General features: G+C 38.6%; 1 protein-coding gene across 8 annotated transcripts; it reads right to left on the reverse strand.

The window, feature by feature from the left end:
- Positions 1-1,110: 1,110 nt before the first annotated feature.
- On the reverse strand, positions 1,111-20,905 carry ppfibp2a (PPFIA binding protein 2a). 8 transcript variants are annotated; one of them, XM_080884549.1, is made up of 24 exons: positions 20,782-20,905; positions 19,599-19,846; positions 16,291-16,377; positions 15,151-15,264; positions 13,350-13,481; positions 11,469-11,765; positions 11,084-11,176; positions 9,774-9,885; positions 9,548-9,580; positions 8,116-8,177; positions 7,404-7,482; positions 7,128-7,252; positions 6,935-7,002; positions 6,792-6,852; positions 6,422-6,560; positions 5,384-5,507; positions 4,160-4,288; positions 3,733-3,883; positions 3,425-3,536; positions 3,067-3,155; positions 2,770-2,892; positions 2,199-2,324; positions 1,898-2,086; positions 1,111-1,810 (listed from the first exon to the last, which is right to left on the reverse strand). In XM_080884549.1, the coding sequence occupies exons 1-24, from the start codon at positions 20,843-20,845 to the stop codon at positions 1,589-1,591; spliced, it is 2,979 nt and encodes a 992-aa protein (XP_080740675.1). In that variant the 5' UTR covers positions 20,846-20,905; the 3' UTR covers positions 1,111-1,588. The 8 variants fall into 8 exon arrangements, with proteins under 8 accessions (XP_080740675.1, XP_080740676.1, XP_080740678.1 ...); XM_080884550.1 differs by lacking the exon at positions 9,548-9,580; XM_080884552.1 differs by lacking the exon at positions 11,469-11,765 and having other exon boundaries at positions 20,782-20,904.
- Between the last annotated feature and the right edge of the window lie 2,872 nt (positions 20,906-23,777).

Here is a 23,777-nt window from a genome sequence, read left to right on the forward strand (position 1 = left end):
TTGAGTGGTGTTACACTCTTGTCAGCAGGATTAATTTATTTATGAACCTGTCATTTATAATCATTGATCAGGGTGTTCTCTGTTAGAGAACTAATGATATGCAAAGGTAAAAGATTCACTAATTATTGTGTTTGGTCTAATTGAGGCTGTGTGCTTCTGCAGGAAGGTTAAGAGAGAAAATGACTGCTGCCCTGACTGCCAGCTCCAGAAATGCTGGCAGAATCCTAGTGAATTCCCTAGCTCTGCAACCGTGTGCAAACACACCAACACTGAGTCAGTTATTAAGACTTTATTTGGAACTCTGACCAGCACTGTCACTTTCTAGGTCTCATTTAGAAAAAAGACAGAATTAGATGAATTTAGGCAGTTACTCATCACCTGTGAGCTGCTATATCACCACAGCCTTAGTTTGGTTGAACCTACAGATGAAGGCATAAATGTTGTTTAGTTGTATAGCCATAGATGCATTCAATTCAATTTTATTGCATCAAAGTCAAACATTGTTAGCATCTTGATCTTCAAGATTAATAGACAATGGATTTCCCTTTTCCTAAGGTATTATTACAATAGTTTTGGGATGGGTGGTTCGTGAATCGGGGCGGGTCAGAAATAGTTGCCATGGAAACTTTACAGAGTTTCCATTTTATTTTATTCTGACTTTACAATAAAGCCACAGAAAATTTTTCTGCAGATAACAGTTACTTCACAATGACTGCATATATTTACCCCTATATATGCTTTAGAGGATGCTTTAGAAAAAATATTTTAACTGTGTGAAAACTATACAACTACTCCAATATAGAGAACATTAGTTCTTTGATGAATTTATTAAATCGTCAACAAAATCAAAACATGCACTATTGCACCATTATCAGCTCCATTAAAACAAATATTCAGACTTTCTCCTGATATCAATTCCTTGTTTCTTATTAAAGTTTGACTGTTACTGGGCAGTCTTTAGTCTCTTTAAGTCTTTAAGTATCAGATGGCATCACAAATTATTGGAAACTAGTGTTATGGATCATTTTTTTTAAATTAAATATAATACAAGTTTTAATTACTGCAAATGAGGACAAAATTGGGTTCTAGGTTCCCATAAACCAACAAGCCTTATTTCAAGCTGCAAAAAAATGTTTAATCAGATTTATACAGAAGCCTTAAAGGTAACTTTAAACATTTTGAAGGTAGCTGATCCATTATTACACTGTACAAAAATCCACATGTGCAACAAGAAAAGGTCATCATTATTCTTACTAAGTCTAAAGAAGTCTACATACAAAATAGTTGATAAAATGCTTAAAAGCAAAATTGTAAGCCTTGGAATTCCACTGTATAAGGAATGCAGAGTAGCTTTATTAAAACAATTCAAACACTGGCATTAATCATCACCTTCTTAAGATGAATATTATCTAATTAGATAAACATTAACAACAATTAACAATTGCTAAATACTGCATCACAGCCCTTTCAGCAAATCACAAAGCAGATGCATCATGGGTAAATGTCTGCATTAGAATTTCCGCTGGATTTATGAAGTCACTTAGATATATGTGGGGTGGGCAGCATGGCGTTCCGTGCTTCATTTTAATTATTGTTTGGGGCCATTAGTTTGAGCTTTGATACCCACTTGTTCCTCCCGCTCAGCCTGTCTGTCCAACCTGGGGCTGAGGCCCCTTTGTGCTGAAGATGGCAGGCGAGAAACTCCGTTTACTGTTAGTGCTCCACTGTCTATCGGGCAGATATAGTCCGCAGATTCATCAGGCTTCCTCTTTCTGAGGTGACTGAATTGAGTGAAGCCCAGCTTCTTCGGCTAAAAACACACAAAAGGCCAATGTATTAACAAATAATGTTGATTATAGGCTGCATAGTATTTCACTGATTTAAATAGTGCTCTTACCTTTACTTTTGCGGTTGTAGTGAGGGGCACATGGCCCGTAGCATTGCCATATTCTCGTTTCTCCTGCATGGCCTGAAGCCCGACCAGAGCAGAAAATGCAGTTGCGAGATGACGACGGAGCAAAGTCTTTTGCGGAGGAATATTTAAAAGCAGGGCCAAAGTCTCTGAGCTGAAGCGAGGCTCCAGAATCTATGTTTGCCAAAGATAAAGGCAACATAATGAACTCTCTGCTCCCATCTAGTATAAGCACATACAACTGGTACGATCACAAAGAAACGAATCACAAATTTACATGACTTACAATCAGTCCACCGTGAACACCGCTGCCCCGTAGATTAGGAGCATACTCAGCTAGGTCAACTGCTCTCAGCCACTCCATCACACAATGGTTAGACCACTGCACTACTTCTGAAGGAGGAGGATGTTTCTAAAAGCAAAATTAAAAAAGAAATTAAAAAAACCCCACCTTCTATTATACATGTACGTGTGTAAAACTCATTCTAAGCACATTAAAGAAATACATAAACAAATAGTCTTGAAGGCTTTTGAAAGCAGATATAAAATTAGATGCTTTATCTTGACAAATATTTGACAACTAATTGTCGCCATCTTGTGTGAAATGGATGCGATTACATCAGCCAGAGCATCACCTCCTAAATGTCTATAGAAGCTTGTTATATCTGAGCTTCAGCTGTTAAGATTTACAATTTTTTTTGCAAAGAATACTGGATAACATGAAAAAGTAGAGTAATTGTTACATAAACTCAGGTGACAAAGGAAAGTAAAAAAAACAAACAAACAAACAACATAATGTGTTGATTCTACAGCACTCGGAAACTCTATTTGAGGGACACAGCTTTCAAAAGTCCTACCTCCTCCACTGGCCTACGTCGAAGACAGTTTGGGTTGAATTTATTGGCATGAAGCACATGAATTGCGCACTTAATACTAAGATGGTGGAGTTGGCTGGTAACCTTTAGAGTCAAGAGATCATTCTGTCCGAACAGGAAAACAAAAAAGACATATAAGCATGAGCACAGTAGAAAATCTGTCAATTCATTATAATGCACTTTTTAGGGTTTTAAGTTATATTTTAAAGCCAGATGAATGCATTTGCAGGCCACAAATTACAGAAAATCTAAAGCAGTATGTGTAAGATTAATCCTTACCACTGTGAGATATTGTATCATCCGACCATCTATTCGAGCTTCATGGAACTGGTCTTTATACTGTGGCAATCCAATATCATCCAGCCAGCCTGAATTGGTGTGTAAAATTCAAAACAAAATCCGTCAACTTCATTCATTCACTTTAATGTTGCTTCACATGTTTAAAGCATGTCCACTGGAACTGCTTAGTTAGAAGACATTTAAGAGTTTAGAGGGAAGGTTAAAATTGCATTTACAGTTACAGTTGTTTTTGTTTTCTTTGGTTTAATATTCTTGTTGGTATGGCATTTGTAGATCTGATTTACATGTGAACACATAAGCCTGAGAATTTGAAATAATTCCACACAAATAGACTTACGGGTGACCCAGATGTGGTCCAGCTCTGAGGACTTCTCTATAGCTTTAGTGGTGAATGCGCGCAGAGCGAGCTGCAACTTCTTCCTGTGCAGTGGATTCTTCATACCCATCTCCTGAGGTTACAAAGAACAGTTTGTCTTATCACACAAATACTGAGGTATTTTCATTTTCTCTACACGTGCAATTCTGATGAAGTCTAATATTTAGACATAAAAATGAATTTTAATTTATGATATAGAGTGTAACTTATTTCAAAATTTGAGATTTGGTTTTTTATGTAAATAGCTTGTAAGGGGTTTATATTCTGACCTTCTCAAAATCCTGAGGTGTGGCAGACAGAAGTGTTTGTCCATTTTCAACCCACTGTCTGGAGAGACTAACGTACTGGCCCAATCCATAGTCCTCTAGCCAGCCACACACCTGCTCCTTGGTCCACTGGCTGAATGGAATATTCATATCACTGATAGGAAAGAAGTTTTAAAAATGAACGTTAAAAATTGTTATTTTATTAGGAGAAGGTTTTTTTAATTGCCATATTTTCAAGTATTTGTGGTAATTTTATTAAACAACAAATTAGCCAATAGTCGTGTTTCATTGTAGCCATTTGGGAAATGGTGATGAAGAGGATGTGGCATGAAAACCACAGCAGAATATTTTAAAACAGCAAATTACAAGGGTCAATTCAGAGATACATAACCCTTAAAATATTGTATTACAAGATCAGATAGCGTTTTACCGTGCTGAGTCAAATGATTCAGGGGTTCGGGTCAGTCTGGGACCAGCAGTCGCACGCAGTCCCCCTCTTCTAAATTGCCCAGAATCTGGATCTGTAGCGGGAAGGCCTCCAGACTGTGTTCTTCTAAGTCTGTGTGGAGAAGAGAAAATTATGTGACTGGAAACACTGCCAGTTATTAATTCTCAAAGTAATGTTTTTAAAATATACAGTTATGTTGAAAAGAAAGCTTTCAAGGTACTCTATGCAGTCCTATGAAAGAGTAAGTACACCTCAACTGCTTCCATAGAAACCAGTAACAGTAACCAGAGGGCCAGTAACAGCCAGATGCTGTTTATCAAATGGACTGGACTAGCTGCTCATAATAAAGTGTGAGCACCTCTGTAAAAGGGAAAAGTTTAGGTAGTTTGCTGGTCTACAGCAGTCAAGTGCATTGATCACAAAATGATTTAACTCCTCTGTACTGTAGGTATTCTACAGACAAATGTAATGTCATTTGTCTGAGACCTAAAGCTAAACCAAAAGTGAGTCATGCAACAGGACAATGACCCAACCACAGCAGCAAATTTCCAACAAAATGGCTGGAAAAAGAACAATAAATCAAGTTGCTGCAGTGGCCCAGCCAAAGTGCAGACCTTAACCTGACTAAAATACTGTGGTAAGACCTTTAGAGAGCTGTGCCCACAGGACTCAATGAACTAAAGCAACATTGTAAAGAAGAATGTGCCAAAATTCCTCAACAACAATGTGAAGTTATTGTTTCTTGTTTCAAATAATATACCAAATCACAGGGTGTACTTAGTTTCACAGGACTGCAAGAGTTTGATAAATCTTTTTTATGTGACTGGAAACAGTTATCATGTATTTTTTTTAATCCAAAAAAGAAAACAGAATAGCAAAAACAGAATATATTGTAAATTTAATCAATTCAGTAACACCTTTTTCCAGTAACAGCTAAAAAAAGTCTAAAAGTAAAGAAATAAGGCAGAGTGCATACAAGTATTTTTTATAAATATATATGTACATTTAAGACATACATCCTATAAACCATTGGGTACATGCCATGTTCACATAATTTAATGTGTTAATCAATCAATCAATCATAAATGTCCAAATCAATCAAACTTTTTTGCATTTCTTAGTTGTTGGTTTTTTTCCAGCTATCTGGCAGTCATTTAGGTTAATGCACTGTGTATTTGATGTATTTATGTATGCTCCCAAACTCACTTTCCCCAGAGTCTCTTGAAGCTCCTGTTATTCTTCATGTATTCTGGTGAGCCCACAGCTCGCTGGCCAGAATGAACAGGGGAAGTGTCACTTGAGGTGCTGTCATCACCTTTCTCTGGCTTTCCTTTGGGAGGATACAAAAACCACAGTAAATGTTATGTAAATTACAAAGTAAAAATATGATCCAAAGTGTCTTCTACATGGCCAGTTAAACCATAAAAAAATTAAAGATGCATTTGAAAATTTGAGTTTATTCTGATAATATAAGCAGACAAAGCTCCACTGTAGTCCTGCCAAATAAGTCACATTTGATTGATTGCCTCTATGGATGATTAAGCTGTTTCCTGTAATTTTGGCACGATCAGCGTTGAACTCCTGATGATGATGGTGGTGACTGAGTAAAAACCCATAAAAAGCTTTTTGTTTTTTTCCTACATTTTCATAGCAAAGAGGACATTAAGAGCAAAGTGGTGCATGCAGGGTGGCCGGCTGCTACACAGTGCTCTATTCAGTAGAGAGACTCAGGATACAGGCCATTGAGTTCAGCAAATAATTCATCAGTTAATGCCCCATGAAAAAGAAAGGGATTAGAGGCTAAATTTTACAAGGTCTGATCTTTATGGTAGAGGCTACAGACAGTCATCTCACTCCTGCAGACTGCAGCAAAGAGAAATCAGGGTGGGGCTCAAGTTAAAATTGGTCAGTCATGCTGTGGATGGGTGGAGCTGGGATGAATGTGGTCAATCAGAGCAAGAGAGAGGGCGTGCTCAGTATGAAAGTCTATACCATGATCCATCTGCTCTGTCAGGAGGCTCTGCAATTAGCTATGATCAAAAGTAGCCTGGTCGACATAAAGTGGTTTCCTCCAAATATGAATACCGCCTTTACTCATGGGAATTACAAGGCTATCGCCTTCTCCATAGAAATGGAGAACGGATTCTGCAGTACACCAAGGTTCATTACAGAACACCAGCCATTATATAATAAATAACCATAAGCAGGAGTCAGGAAAACTTGATTTAATATGCTGGGATTTACTTTGGCTTGAGTCTCCGTCTTCACTCCCAGCTGGAGACCTTTGACTCTGTATTTCACTGCTGCTGTCTCCGATCCCATTTTGTTCTGACAGAGAGGAATTCACAGGCAGCGTGTGACTTCTCATTTCACTCGGGCCAGTCTGGATCAACAGAGTAGATACAAACAGAAAAGACAGTGACTTTTCTAAATGATAAAAGAAATCTGTGAATATAAATATAAATACATCTGTAAATGTATAGTTAATTGTGATTCTCTTATGCGTTCATCAGAAACAGTATAGCAGATCTTAAACTATAAAAGAACTAAGCAGGGAAGCATTGTGAGCTAAAACATTCTTCATATGAATTGTATCACATTTTAAGAAATATACCTTTTGCGCACTTCCATTTGTTATGTCATTCATGCTGCTTGATAAAGTCTGTACTTCTGATCTGTGAAGACAATCACAATCGATAAATTCAGTCCTCCTAAGAAATATTGGAATGACCCTTTAATAATGGTATGCTGCACTACCTGGAATCGCTGTCTTTCTGGACTGATGAAATCGATGTCTGCTGGGATGCAGAACTGTTTGTCGAAGCCTGCGGTTAATAAACATTTTAATATACAATTAAAATAATTAGGCTGTGCTTATATTGAAATATTTAAGGAACTAATCGATCAGCTCTTTTGAGACCAGCAGATTAATTTATTTTTTTGCACCCACTTCAGACTTCACATCCTCCGATTTTGCACTCGAGGTGTCACCATTCTTCATCAGACCCTGCTCTTCTTCCTCACTGCTGCTTGACAGGCTCCTGCCATTCGACAATGTGCGGACAGCAGATGGTGCTACAGTAACAAAGAGAAGGATTTTGTATTCCACTCAAGCAGTAGAATCCATTTCTCTTTAAAACAATAACGCATGATGGGCTTCATCACACTGACGCGTCATAATATAAGCACTGCAAGGGAATGATAAAGCACTGAGTAAGCTGATTACCTTGCCTTGCTTTACTAGAGACCTCTCTGAACTGTCTGCACTGGTTCAGGAGCAGAGTGAGCTCTTCAATACGTCGGTCCTGCAGAAAACAAGGTAACAAGTGTCCAAAGTCCATAAAACACAATTAAGATGTTTATTTAAGGTTAGGAAACACCCATATGGACTACCTGCTTCATCCAGTTACTGACCGATATACTGCACAAATGTTTTTCCTCCACCATATGGCCTTTAGATCAAAGTAATGGATAGAGATTGTGGTAACCAGCTGCATGGAGTGTTTGTTTTTTGAAGTGGTGCCCATGCCCGGTTTTGCTATGGTTCTCTTAATGTAGCTCACTCCAAAATTAGGCTTGGCAGAATGAGGCCTGCTTAAGTGTGGCTTTTCCTGAAATGGCCTGCCTTAGGGTGTGGGTACGTGTGTGTCTTCGCTGGTGTGCCACATGTAAGTCAATGTCTGTGGGTCTTTAAAGTCGAAAATACACTTGGAGGGAGAATACAAAAGCCCCTCTGTGCTATAAATGGTTGAAGGGGTGTTGCCTCTTCAAATGACACAGCCCAAAAACTGTTACACTATAAGCTTCGAAGAAGCAGTGATGTTAGCATATCCATATACAGGCCTGTAGGACAGTAAACTGATGACAATACAGATGGTAGCTTTTACTCTATGATCACAGCTGGGAAAGGACAGGTTTACAGGTCACCAGAAACGTACCTTTTCATCATTGGCAGCTGCCAGTGATTTCATACCACTCCTAAGCTTCTGCAGTTCTTGATCTATAAGGAGAAACCCCAACACTGATTATAAATCTGTATAGGCTTCTGCTCGTGTCATATAAATTTTGATATGACTAGATCTTTTTAGTAGCATATAGTTATTTAGAAAACGAGGAAAGGCGCAAACACATAAATCAATGATTTATTCATCACGAGAGTTCTCCCAACCATTTATTTTTAAATTCATTGAAGACTTTTTTAGCCATCAATCATAGTTTGAGTCTGTGACCACCTATTGTGAGAATATGATTAATACTGAGTTTTAGTGACATTCAGACTATCATTCATGTTTTTATTTCCTCTTGGATCTTTTCACTGTATTGGTCTTTTAACAGGTTTCAGTCAGAAAGCATTAAATAGACTTCAGATAGTGCAAAATGCAGCAGCCACACCTCTTGCAAGCACCCAGAAAACTGAACATATTGCATAAGTCTTAATGACTCCACACTACTGCCCAGTATTGATTTTAAGATTTTACTTATTAGCTTTAAAGCCCTTCATGGCCTGACCCCAGAATCTATACTCAAATTGCTCTTCCCATGCCGACCGGTGCGCAGCCTCGGATCCTCAGGCAGAACCTGTTTCCACCACACGCTCAAAGACAAAAAACTATCAAGCGTGTCTTCTTTTAAATCACTTCTAAAGACTCATTTATAGCGTAAGGCTTTTTCATAAATTTTATCCCTTTCGGGTCCCGTTCAAGAAAGGCATCAAGTGTAAAAACTCTGCCAAATTAAAAACTGCAGAGCCCCCCATTGTGTCACCCACTTGTGAATAATGGAGAAATAAAGTAGCTTCTTCTTAGTATAGAGTTTATATTTTTTGATAATCATTGGTCAGCTGCATCTTATTCTTTCAACTTCTGTTTTTTTATGTTGCATTTGAAGTTTTTTTTTTTTACACTGGAATCACACTATTTCCTATTCTTATTTTTGATGTTGCACATTAATAAGTAAATTGTTATTGATATATTTATTGTTGCTGTTGTTGTTATTATTAGTCACAGACACATCTGGGCACGCAAACACAGGCACTTTTGCTGCAGCGTTTGCAATCATATGCACAAGACTGCTAGTAAGTGACCATGATTGTACCAAGCAAGTAGCCCAGAGAAGCAGTTATCTATGACAGACAAAAATATTATTTCTTCAGGAATCGATAAAGACAACAAAGAAGTGAAAGGGAGGAGAGATGCATCAAGTTATTGAGGAAACAAGCTGATGATTGTCAAAACTCCCCCTCAGAGCAGAAGGAAATGAAAGATAATGAAACAGAGAAGCATGTCTGAAGAAGGGAAATAAATGAGAGATCAAAAGTAGACATGGCCAGTGGGTTTAGAACAATTTTCATTATGTACTGCTCAGGCTTACATTTGGTGTTTAGTCTCTTCCTGTACAACTCCTCTGAGAGAGAGAGAGACAGAAACTCATAAGACAGTTTACTTAGGGCTGAGACTGGCTTTTTCCATAGTTGTTACTTTAACTGAAAGTGCAAACAAGAGTCATTAACTGTGTCACCTATCAAGTTGGGTAACTTTGAGTGAGACGCTGTTGTTGGCAGGTCGGCTGAGGGCTTGAGGCTGGCAGCTTTGCTTACCTCTCTCTGTGCTCTCTGTGGTTAAAGAGGGTCTGGCCAGCAGCTGAGAGTGCAAGCTCTCAATCTCAGCGTTCTTACTGTGCAGGAGCTGCTGAAGGCTGCTGATCTCTGCCTGTGGGTAACACACAGCGAGAAATAAATGCCAGCAGATGACGTGTACTGCATGTGCTCTTTAAAGATTAACACCTAAAAACATTTCCACATTCATAAAAATAAGATGTATGTATGCATTTCAAGTTTAAGTGTCAGCACATGTCCTCGAGTGAAGCCCAAAACTTTTTTCCACCATTGCTTATATATGAAAACCCACAAGAAGGCACGTAAATATCACTTCTCTGATGTTTAGAGTACCAAATGTTAGGTCATTGCTATCTGGAGTTTATAGGTTGTTTTGAAGCAAGTTACAGAAGGAACACACAGATGGTAATGAAATTGACTCAAGCTGATCTGTTTGCCTGTGTTTTCTATCAGCATGCGTGTGGAAGCAAATGAGCAGTGGAAAATAAACTTCATATCTCAAATACTGATCAGGACATTTGGCCCTGATGCTAGTAACCAAAGTGTCCACCTGAGAACTGCAAGGAAAAATGTTTCTATAAAATGTAACATTTATTCATTATGCTATTCGGCAGGTTGCAATATGTTTTTGAATAAGAGTATATTAAATTATAATAATTATTGTCAGCCTTCCTTGAGAAATAAATACCCTAAAGCCAGTCAAGGTGTAACTATACAGCTTGCCAATTACCATTTGCAGCAGCTTGTCTGTTGTGAACGAATAGATCTATAAGGGAATTAGCAGACGTGCCCTTTGAAACCAGATTTGCAAGGAGACCAAACAAGTTGACACCATAACAAGGCATATTTAGCATTTAGACGTGTATAGTTATTGTACCACAAACATAGCAAAAAAAAAAAAAAACACAGGGAGAGATGTAAAAATAATGGGAGTGGTAGAGATTTTATCATAATAGAGGACAAATGGTGAGAGCAAGTAAAAATGGGAAAAGTCTAAAAAGTTAATATCATTAAATCACTCCAAATTACAACAATAATGATTAAAGAGCTATTATTAGGTATATTTCTATCATGCTTTAACTTAGAAAGTAAAATAGCTTGCAGAGTTCCCAAATAAACATAGGTGTCTGAGAATGGGAGAACATGTGCAAAAAGGAATGACTCACTTAACTGGCAGGAACATCAGATTGGACAGCTTTTAGGAAAGCTGAGTGGACAGTTAATGGTGGAATTTGGGAAGTGATGGTGTAGTGCAACGTCCACACAGCACATAAAGCTGAACTTTCTTTTACCTTTGTTGCTTTGAGTTTCTTCTCGTACTGTAACTTCTGATCCTCCAGGTGTTCGACTTTGTCCTTGAGAATCCTGAGTTCCTTAAGCAAGCCCTGTAACAGAATGTGTGAGAAAATGAAAAAAATTTATTTTACTTTTAAAAGAGGATTTATTTATTTTTTGTTTGTTTGTTTTTTTTCACACAAGACACAGCACACTAAATGCAGCTCTTAACCGTGTCAGGCACTTATTAGTTTTGCTGGTTTTTCTATAGCAACATAAATGCTGTTGAGGATGTTTGGTGAGCGGTTTCATTTGCATCTAAACCTAAGGATCCCACACACCAGAGTAAGACAACGCATGCTGTACGCAACAACAGAAGTCATGCAAGTAAGCTATGCCTACACTTTCTCCTCCACAGTAGTACTTTTGCTCTGCATCTGAACTGCCCTCTTCCAGGGTAGTTGTGTTTCCATCGGCCCCGTTTGGAGTGTCCTCCAGTTTGTTCACTATCCCCGAGGTTTTGTCACATGGCACCCCCAGGTTTGAATCCTGGCTTTCAGAAGACTCAGCGGGGCACTCCACAGGAAGCCTGCTGTCATTTGGGATCTCCAGGGCCTTTTTCTCCTGGATCTTGCTATTGATTTCCTTCTGAAACTGATATATTTGCTCCTGCAGCTCACTAATGAAATTCACTACAGTCTGCCAGATGTAGTGGGAGAGAAAAAGATTGAGAGAAATGTTTAGAAAGAAAAGATGAAAAATTGTGGGGCAGGTATCTGTCTGTCTGAGTGTGAATACAGTATATATTAGTAGAAATTAACCTTTTCAACATTTTTTGATGTATTTCAGGTACATATGTAGTCTTCAATAAATACATGTTTAAACCTTTGAAAAACATACGTCATTGGTTGGTTTCCCAGTGTCAGTCTCTTTTCAAACGGGCATTGCTAAGCAGCTATTTATGTTGATCATAACTATATCGCCATTTTCAAAAACAAAATTGTTATTTGCAATGATACATTTCAGTAGGGGTGAATAATTCAGAGGTGATGCCTGTCAGTGTTCCTTCAGAAAGCAGCCAAGCAGCCGAGTTATGCTGGGACTGTGGACAGAGGAAGTCTCATTTGAGGTCCAGTACAGCGGATATGACAGATGATCCAGAGCGCCTTGATGGCTAAATTTAACTGTGAGCTTGCTGGCTCTACAGCAAGGAGGCATGTGTAGAAGCATGAATATGTGTGGGCATGTTTGTGTAGTAGAGGCAGCACGTGGGAGACCATTAAAGTACATTTATTTCTACTCTATTTATTCTAAGCAGCTGGGAAAGTTGGATTTAGAAAAGCAAGTGAGAATTAAAAACGTAACTGTAAATTAGTTAAAAACTGCAATCTGCTAAAACACATAGTGCTTTACTGTGGGGGTTTTTCTTGCTTAGAAATAACAAACTTTACAAAATTCAAAAGTCTTCAAATGATCTTTTTTCCAATATGGGGAGAAGGACCTACTCAACCAGTAGACACCACTAAGAATAAAATTCTCTGGGCCGAAGCCTATACACACTCATATTTGGCCTGTCATCCACCATGCCTGAAGTCTTCTAACCTGAGGACACAAAGAGTCTTTGACCAGGAGTGTTTTGACAGTAACTACATACATTACAGTATCCTGTCTAGTAACACTCCTGCTTTCCCTGCTTTCTCTTTCTAAAGTCGACACTGAATGCTCAGAGGTCTATTGGTAACCTAACACAGTAGCCTTAAGCAAATACAGGATTCAGTTGAGACTGACAAAAAAACATTAAACTCCTTGGATACTTTTTTTTTTCCTGTAGACCTTTCCCAGGAACAACAGAGCTGGGCTTTGGTTTAATGTTTCCTTTCATCTGTCCAGAATGTGTTTACGGTCTTCCATAAAATCAGCAGCAGACTTCAAGGCTAGATCCATCAGAACACAAAGCAGATTTTTGTGTTTACCTCGTCATACCAGGAAGAGTTCAAATTTCCAGGGACTGAAGTAAAGTAGAAGCTGATGAAGATTTTAGATAATCTAATTACTCCTGTCCCCACCATTTACAAGGTGAAATGATTGATAGCCTACCAATTAAATTGAACAAGTGAATCAACTTTTGGTCGTGCTTAATATGGCTGCTTTTTGCTTTTGGGTATATATTATCCAAGAGAAAACGACAAAGTTTTACATTGCTGACTTTAAAAAGTACATTTAATTGGAGTGTAAATATCTGGTGATAGGAATTTTCCTGTTTAATTTAGTGAGAAGCCATACCTCTGCTTTGTGCTGCCTTTCACCCCCATGGCCCTGTTTTCCTTCCATGTCTGCCAGCTTTAGTTTCAGGTAGGACACCTCCCCCATAAGACTCAGCTTCTGGTTCTCCAGTGACGCCCTATGCAGGAGTTCCTGTCATCAACAACATTCAGCAAGAGCATGAAGCAACACAAACAGACATACACAAATACATTATCCCCTTAATACTTACTGAACAAAGCCAACATTAAGCATGAGACACAGCGAACTACCAGCTCTGTAATGACAGTCCCTTCTGGTTTTAGAAGCTGTTTGAGAGGCTAAATATACACAACCCATGACCACTATTTATAATGCCCATTTCACAGCTCACTCAAAACACACAGCACTGGTGGAGAGAGTGTGAGAGAGAGAGAGGTGGCAAAAGCATGCCAAACATCCTTGAACAACATCAAAATAACTTAATATCTTCAACAGGTGCTTTTGTCCTGTAAACAGCTGCCTATCAAACCCAGTGCTAAGAGAGGCTGCCACTAAATGGTTCTGCGAAAGTCTGTGCTGAATGGCTGACAGGCTTGAGAGTCAAGCCAGACTATGCGGGCAGATGTATAACTAATTTGGTTGATGTCAAGCAGGTGCTAAATCACTTAAAGCCTAGAAATAATCATCGGAGGCAGGCAAACTGTACGTATGGATACATCCATTTAAAAGGCTGACTTTGGAAAGTATCTGAAATTCTTCCAGAGTGCACATGGAAAATATTAGAGCTTTGTCACCAGAAAGAGATTTGCGGCTCAGGTCCAAAGCCTCATAATGACCATGTCTCCAAGAAACCATTCCCGGCTGCCCTTTGATACTCTGCACACTCGGGCAGCATGGCACAGACAAGTAGACATTGCAAATCAAATTCACAGCTAATCAGGTAGCTAAGAAACACTTCTGGCACTCTTGAAATTTGTCAGAACTGACTGAAACAGTAGAATGGAGCTTGCACTGCAATATAAGAATAAAACATACTACCTTGTTCATTTTCCAATGTCTGCATGAAGTAAAGGAAACCAAAGTGTATTCCTTTCATGGATGCTGTGGTTTCAGTAAATTTTCATACGTCTATTCCATTCAGTGTTCTCGCCACTGTTTAACAAAGTCCTTGAAAGTATACACACTTGTACACTTGTAACTCTTAAAGGAGCACCACCTCATTTTCTTTTTTCTCCAGCCCATCTCTCCACCTTTTTCAGCTGTTCCTCCTTCCTCATTTGTTCCTTTCTTCGTCCCTTCCACCCTCCCTCTGTTGTTTTCTCTCTCTCTCTCTCTTTCTCTCTCTCTCTCTCTCTCTTTCTCTCTCTCTCTCTCGTCTCCTCTCCCTTTGTTTCTTACTCTTTTAATGCCTGTTTGCAAGCAGTTCTGGTGGTTATAGATTAGGGGTGTGGCTACTCATGCTATGATCACCTGCCCAGCCCGACTAGTCTGGCCCTGCAGGAACCAGACAGACATTCTGAGACGCTGTCCTGGAATGAGTCTGAGCGTCCTAAATATTTTGGTTGCTGGGGTAATCTGCAGCCAGATGCACTGGAATCTGAGTAAGGAATTTCTTTCCATGATGCTGAACTCATCCCAAATAACATTCTGAAGTTTATGAGAAAAAATTTATTAAACGATAGAGGGACAGTCTGAGGCCCTGTCCCAGTTAATTATATAGGGGTAACAGTATTGAAATAATAACTTTTCATACCTTATTTTGTTCCAGCAATAAAAGTCAAGTATTTAGTACAGAGAAGGATTTGACAAAAATGAGCATGATTTAAGGCCAGTTGAATACCTGCTGTAACATTTCCTCTGTGGAGTTGAGTTTGTGCCGATGCTCCATCAAAGAACTCTCTAAATCGCTGATCTTCACCCCCTGCGCTTCCACCTGGTCTGTCAGCACACTCACCTGTGTGTTTTTGTGAAGGTGGATGGAAAGATATTGGACATGAGGATGTGTTTTCTAAGCAAAGGCTGGAGAATAAAATGGTTTTAACATCGCTTAGATGTGAACTTTATCACACAAATACAGCCTGGGCCTAGCATTCTTCAGGATTCACATTTTCTCTTTTACTACAAAGTTTCTCACAGTGCACTATTTATTAATATCAGCTTTTCTCAGTTAATGACTGCTGCTCATTTTTGTTGACATTTCCACATCTGTGCCAGATCAAACTGTGTAAACATTTCCTTTTCAAAGAAATGAAGGTTTTTTTTGTGCTTGCCACACTTCAGTGACTCCAGCAATTTCAGCAGAAACCAGGTTAAATTTAAATCTGCAGAGAAACTATTAAGGCCACATAATAGCTAATCATATGCCAAAAAGCTGGCCCAACCAGCCAACTAGAACGGATTTTCCAAAGAAATGTTTCATGCGCAGGCTGAAGAAACAAACAGGGCATCTGACTTCTCTCACACACAGCTACAGCACACAAAGGTGCTAGCCTCAACCTGTCTAAGACACACTTGCCGAGCAGTCTTGAGTGCTAAACACACCTACACCTACACATTCACTGGCAAACAGATCACACAGAACAAGACATTCAAGTGTTGTAACAGCACCAAACCCACTTTGAAACTGTTACTTCACCCACAAGTTGAACAAAAACACAATTACGCAACATTTCCAACACAATACTGAGACCTACCTTTGTCCTTTCACCTTCCTTCTCTCACCTCTATTCTCTAACACTGCTATCTGATACGAGCACTGATTAGATTTACTTCCTACTGAATGTGCGGTATCATGTGCCCATTTTCTTTTCTTTTTTTTATGCAGAATCATACAGTGTGGAAGTGATTCAACTTTATTGTTAAATATGTTGCCAGTGCAACAACCTTTTCATAGGTCATATACATTTTATAAACAGAACCCAATGGAGATGTGTTCAAGATGCATGAAACAAGTGAAAAGCATCCAGAGAAATTTCTGTACCTGTAGAATTAGTGATTCTTTGTCTCCTTCCAGACGGGACAAACGCTCCTGGTAAGACTCACTGTTAGCGTTTGAATGGAGGTTTACCTTCAGAATACAGGGCAGCAGTTAGGCTCACTGGTTACACTGCTAAGTGAGAGTAGCAGCACAGTGGGTCAAATCTGTCTTCCAGCACACAACACACACACACACACACAAACACACACACACACACGTACACACACACTTTGTATTGTGTCTAATGTGTGTAATGTGTGCAAAGACTGTAATAGGTTTAAAAGTTCTTATCTAGCATTAACATTTGTGTAGAACATTTTTTACCAGCTGATTACTGGGGGGAAGTGTTGGCTGACGTCTGAGTTCTGTTTAGTCAGGGATAATTCAGAACCTTTAGTGTACAAGCGCGGTAAAGAGCAAACAAATGAACTCAAAGATCAAGCCTTTCAACAATACTCATAGGGACATTATATACTCCAGTTTAAAAAGTCTGTACAAATAAACTCAAGCAGTTTGTGATAATTTATTTTTTTTAAAAAGTATAGTCTTTCAAATAGTCCACGCATCATATTTTTAGCAGTATAATATTTGAATGTATTTAAATGTATTTACAGACTTCTTTTTTTTTTTACCTGCAGGGATAATATATCAAAATAACATGTTGCTTACAGTCTTCTTGCTTCCTGGCCTGATTAATTGTGTTAAGTTAAAACAATACAACCCTGACATTCAGGTCATTCTCCTAAAATATGTGTTGGGACAGGAACAAATTGTTAGGGTGCCTGGGTCGTCAACCCAGTGTTTTGTGTTTTTGGTTCTTTGATTTTGTTTATTTCATTCTATTCTAGCTTTGTCTTATGGGTTATAGGATTATTTTTAGTTTAGGTTCTCTGTGTGGGTATTGTTAGAGTTTTAGTATTCTGGTTTTCTCTCTGTGATCCATAGTTGCTGTCTCCCCTTCTGCTGTATCCCCGTGTCAAGTCTGCATCTCTGTGTTATTTTTCCTGTTTTACTTTGAAAGTCTGCGTCTCGTGTTATTGTATCAGGTTTTGCTTCCTTGGTCTCGTCAGCCCTGATTTGCCCCAGCTGTGTTTCCCTCCTGTTTCCCATTCCCTGATTGCTCCCTCTGTGTATTTAAGCCTTGTGTTTCTCTGTGTCAGTGTTGTGATCTACCCACATTTCATGCTGTTTGTTCTAGTCATCTGTCTGCCAGTTCAGGTTATTGTTATTTTCAGTTTAGTGTTTGTATTCTCAGTTTTGGCAGTTCTCTGTTTACCATCTAGCAATAAATCTGAGTTTGAGTTTGCTTTCTTCCTCTGAGTGTCTGCGCATTGGATCCTCCTTGCCATCACTACTGCCTGCACACAGCCTCAACATGACACAAATAATGCCATGATAATGATATGAATGGTCTCCATGTTGTTTAGATCTATACACAGCGTTGAAACTTATCTCCAGGTGTTAAAAGTCCATATATGTTCTTTAAAAATAGCATATGATTAGCTTGTAGGATTGGCATGAAAAGGATTCCTATAAGAATTCAGTAAGAATTCACCAAATGGGGGCAGTGATAAGTAATGACTTTAATGGAAGCAAGATGGTATGTGCTATCCAAAGACTCTATAGGTTAAAGAGTCAGGAAATGATCTCACCCTGTTTATCCATTTATTATTCTCAAATAGTTTAACATATGACACAGAAGTAAGCTCACTAGTCAACCTCAGTTTGCTTCACTGTTAAAGATTCTGTAAAAGTGTTTTTTAGCTTCTTAAAAACACTTTTTGCAACCAACTTTTTTTAAACGGAACATTGAAAAATTGGAAGATTTTCTAACAGTCACACTTAAACTAAATGGAAAACATTTTTCTAATCACATACCAGATAAAGACATTTGGTATTTTTAATGCTTCATAGTCATTGCCCCCTTTTCTGCTCCACAAGGGACCTGTGTGTTTAAGACGGCATGTGTTCTGCAGCACACCTCCTTAGTTCAAAAACTAAACACATCTTCCCTCAAATTATCTACCATGGCAACGGCAATTATACTGTAAAAGCAACAACACTGCAAGAAAATAAACAAACAAGACCCTGCAATTTTGGTTCAGTATGAAAGTAAGAAGAGTGGACATGCAAGTGGAAAACATCTTACCTTTCTGAGCCAGGCAAAATGTTTGTAGAAATCAATATCATACTCCATTCTGCAGGCCCATTACACTGCAGGTCTGACTTTTAATGTTAAAAACTGAAAGAATTCAGCCCCTGGTAGAAACCAGAACACAAAATCCATAGCGTTTTGAAAGAATGGCTCTTTACTGTGCTGCACTCTCTATCTCCTACTTTTATAGAGCCTCCACATTGCAGTTGCAGAGTGTGCAGAGAGGATCTAGGTCCGTGTGGTTTGGAGTCTGGGCTGCCTGAGACTTTTAGAGCTGAGCTGAATAAGTCAAACTATGCCAGTTGGCTGTACTCCCTTTCTTTCTTCTTTTCCCTTTTTGTACTTCTTTTTAACTGCCCCTCTTTCTTTCTCCTGTTTCTCTAACACATGTACTCAAACTGCTACAGTGTTTACCACAACTCAGCATTTCTTCTGCATCTCATGTATGATCATTCATCTTTTTCTGCCCTGACTTCCTTTCTCTGGACTTCTCTCTGCTTGTCTCCAGTATTCTCTTGCACTGTCTTAAGTACCTTCCAGCCTAGCTAATTTTGTGGGGCTTCCTAAAGGGGAACAGGGGAGAGGAAACTTTTTGCCACACATGCTTGTCAGATGTGGTGGAGAGAAAGAAGTCAGTACAGGCAAAGCAGAAGGGGAGGGGGGCACTAAGGGGAACAAGAGCATAAAGTTTACAATATTGAACTTGAGCAGAAGCATAGTAAAAGAGGGAAAAAACTGTTGAAGGACAACTCAGACAACTACTGCAGAAAAAGAAATGAAGGAGATAAGGGAGAATTAAAAAAGAAAACAACAACCAAAAAACAGTGAGCAGCTGCTTGTGCTTTAACCAGTAGCTCTGGATCTCATTAACAGTGCCATTTGCTAAAGATCCTGCTTCCAGCTCACTACTTCTTCACAGACAGGAAAAAGCCCTCCAGGTACTAATGGCCAGGATCAAAGACAGCCAAATCATGCAGCTAATAAAATCCATGTTCTTTGTAGCGCTAGTCCATGTCAAAATATTAGTATATTTATCAATTCAGTTCTCTTAGACATTAGCTTGTAAATATTTCATACTGAGCTATGGATTTGCATGCTAGGTGAGGTGTTCTATAACTGTTATAGATGGGTGACAAACCTGGGAATCAGTACTCACCCCACCTCTTCCCAACCATTTTAATATAATATCTGCAGTATCATCAGATACTTGTTTCCTGAGAGCATCCTGTCCTTCCTCATTCCCCTGCCCCTCCAGCACTGCCCTGAGGGCCTCAGTCAGCTGAAGAGCCTTGAGGACAGGATCCAAGGGTGGGGGAAGGGTCAACTGTTGACTGCATTCTGGAGACTGATAATCTTTGACATCTAACTGCATACGAGCAATGAACAGGCCTTCCCCCATTTTCCCTAGGGACACATGAAATCAATACTGTAACATTCACACACCTTAATTATTTAACCATCCTACTAACTTCTTGGGTATTTGTCTTAGTACACAACTGATTAAGTCAAAGTTTCTAGGAAGTGCAAGTAAGAATAGTTCCAGAAATGACCTCTTGAGGGCACTAATATGCTCTCATGCAGCTTGCTGAATGTAAATAGCATCATACTTTGACTGTGGCTTCTTAAGTCCACAAATTAGAGGTTCAGCATGTAGTAGCAGTTAGTGTAATCACCATGTCTAAACTGCAGAAAGTTGCTTTCCACATATAATATCTGAAGTTAAATTAAAGGGCAATAATACATCAGGACATATGGCGGACATGGCCAGATGTATACTTTGTAAATATTGGTTTCTGCTGACAGAGTGTGATCATTAGTTATTGCACGTGAAATGGTTTTTCGCTGAAGCATGATAATGATCGAGCCGCCACCTCTATTAATAGAGCCTTGTTTTTTGACCCTTTGCAACAGCACCACTATGGCTGTGACAAAGAGCAGCGACTCAAATGTATCACCTCTGCTAGAAAACACAGTTGGGAAGAAGCCAAAATGTAAGTCGTGGTGTTTGAATTTAGTATGCTGTGAGATTTTCAAACCGATGAGAAATATTAAAATTGCATAAGTATGAGAAAGAATTAGGAAGACAATTGCAAAAAGAGGCAAAGCTGTTATCTCATAAAAACTAGAACTGTTTTCACTTTCTCTAGACTTGTCTCTCATGCTCTACAAATGCTTTAAAACTCTTTTATCTTTATCTTTAACTTGTTTTTCTTCTTACTATGCAAAGATGTGAAGAACTCACACTCAAATCATGTGAATATATCTGGTTTTACGCAAGCCTGCAATTACAAACTGGGAAGTCTTTTGAATTTCAGATAACATGAGCAGGGACCTCTTACCAGCAATAATGTCATCCATTTGCTCCAGGGCAGCCTCCAACATATGGCTGGCATTCGATGCCATGGCAACACGCCGTCTTATAAAGAAGCAGGAGATCCTCACTCACTGGTATGACTGGAATGACTGAGGGTGAGAGATGATCAGCAGTATGGCAGAATGCTGCAGACTACTCCTCTTCCTTGTTGCACTTAAATCTTTTTACAGCAAACAGCTGAGTGACTTCCAAGTAAATAACCTCCTGAATGTGGCTTTTGGGTTTAAACTTTCCTCTCATTTTGTGACCAGAGCCTTACCCATTGTCAGTTCTGTTATCCAGAAAAAGGCAGAGCTCATATTTAGAATAGTTTGTTGCTCTGTTTTCAGTGTTTGTTTGTGTATATTTTTGCTCTACAAAAGATATCTGTGAATTATTTAAATTGTGCTATAAAAACTATAAAATCACCAATATTTGAATAAGTTCAAATTCAAACAGGTTTTTTTTTTTTTTTTTTTTTTTTTTTTTAGCCACAGCTGAGCACATCAGCAATTTGGATCATAGTGACTAGTTTTGATTGACATTAATAACAGACGATATGATTCAGAATTACACACATGGCCCAATGAAGCCAGTGAATCTGGAAAAAGCAGCAGCTGAGTGAGCAATTGCACCATTTGGAGTGGATCACTAGGCAAGGAAAATATCTTTATATGGAGACATTCAGCACTTAAAAATGAAAAGAAAACGCTGAAATAACAAATCAAATTGAATTGGTTGAATTGAAGAGTTGTTGCACTGAATGTAACACAAATTGTCTCCTGTGGAACCAGCTCCCAGTCTGGGTTCAGGAGACAGACACTTTCTATACTTTTGAGAATATTTTCAAAGCTTACCCCGTGATGAAGCTTATTGTGATGTCTGGATTAGTTGACCCTGTTATGCTGCTATAGGCTTCTTGGGGAGTTTCTATAATGCACTGAGCATTTGTTTGCCACTCTTGTCTTTTCACTCTTGGTGCTTTTATATACCATAATTGCATGTCTTTGACTTTTGTGTCACTCCTGCAGTCTGTAGTCTGTTGTCCATGGTCTGTGTATGCTCGCTTCTTTTTCCACTCTCTCCCCAACAAAGCAGATGGCTACCCCTCCCTGAGCCTGGTTCTGCTGGAGTTCTTCTTTCCCACCATCTTTGCTCATGGGATCATTGGATCACTGGAGTTCTTTCTTAAATATTGTTGGAGGTTTACTTTAAAATATAAAACAGATAGCTATTGTTGTGAACTGGTGCTGTATAAATAAAATTAAACTGATTGCAAGTATTCTGAAATTTGTGTATTTTATCATTTGCGATACAAAAATGCCCTATTCAGCTCACAGACAAACCTCTATTCGTCTTACCACCTAATTAATCTCTTCATCTATCTTGAGAAAACACATGCCCACTAAACAGTTGTTTTATCTCTTTTATTCACATTGTAGGACTACATAGTTTCTAAGTTCCCAGACCTCAGGTAGATATTAGATGCTTGGAGATTTGAAAAACTTGCCTTAGGTTGCAAAACCTAACAAACCATGTTAATGCCCCTGGTCAAAAACACCATCCAAGTCCACAAAGAAATACAGAAATAAGGAACAAATTGAAATTTAAGTTATTTTATTTTTTCACACAGATCTTAATGATTTCTACAATCACACTGTTATTTCTTATGAATCTGTTATGAAGGCAAAGACCTAAAAGTAATTTGTTTCATGATTTCGAATGGGCATCAAGACCTTGCCAAATAATAGAAAGCTTTCTTTTGGAGGACAAAGTAATCACTTGCTGAGCTTTGAAGTATTATCATGTAATTTCACAGCAAATTAAATTTCTCATGTCTAAACCTTCTAGTTTTCTGCATCTTAACTTTTTTGTAGGGTATGCAAACAGAATGTAAAGCTATAGCTAAGGTATGAAATTGTGTCCATTTTCTACAATGCATTTCTACAAATGATAGATCATTTTGTATTTTCTGTGTAGATTTAAAAACAATTAATTTCAGATTTCAATGATGATAAACGATTATTGGTTTCTATGTGCCTTAACAGGTCAGTTGTATAAGAAACCCTGGAATATACAGATTGTTTATTCCCAGCTTTGGTAACAAGAACACTGGAATGGGTTTTCAATAATTGCTTCACAGAAATTTGACTTGAGTCCAAATTTTATGCTTAATTTGCCAGTTATTAGACAATAACAAAGGAGCTGCAGCACTGAATTTGTGCTGTGGACTCACTTAACCAAGTGAAAAACACCAGTCAGGTTTCAGTTTCTCTTTCACAGCGCAGAGAATTGATTGCCTTAAAGATCAACTACAAAGCCGTAGTCAGCTTGTGGGGTTTCATTGAGCAGGTCTTAACCCAGGAGATGAGCACAATTATTGCACTGAGGAAGATGGGAAATTCACAGAATAAAAGCTTGTACTAGAGCTTTGTTTATACGTATCCATCCCAGTCTTAAAACACAAACAGAACACAAAACTAAAAATGTTTCCTGAGGGCAAGATCATGACATTTTCTCTCAGTAACCCAAACTTCTATCTTTCAGGTTTATTGTTTTATCATCTCTCTGTTCAGTTGTTCCATATTTCTCCCTTTATGTTAATTACTTACCAGCAATGCAGCTGTGATCAAAAAGGATTAAGGAGCAGAAACTATGATAACTTACTAGATGTAGGTTGCACATATGGCTGTGCTATTTTATAATGTTTTACCCCACTTTTGTTATCAATCCCAATATTTCTGCAGTATTTTGTCTGTCCTGTCTCTTTCTTATTTTTTCTCAGTGATTTAAAAATACAAATTATGTACATGTGATTTCAAATTAAAATGAAGTTTTAATCCTACCATTAATCCTGGACTCCAAGCATCCAGAATCAGGACAGACTGAGAAACCTGCTGCTCCAAATCAGCTGTGGTGTGACTCTGAGGAAGAGGTTTCCAAACCTGGTGACAAATCTGTGCAAATTCAGCAGTGTGTAAG

This window comes from Rhamphochromis sp. 'chilingali', assembly GCF_963969265.1.
Source record: "Rhamphochromis sp. 'chilingali' genome assembly, chromosome: 6".
NCBI lineage: Eukaryota > Metazoa > Chordata > Actinopteri > Cichliformes > Cichlidae > Rhamphochromis > Rhamphochromis sp. 'chilingali'.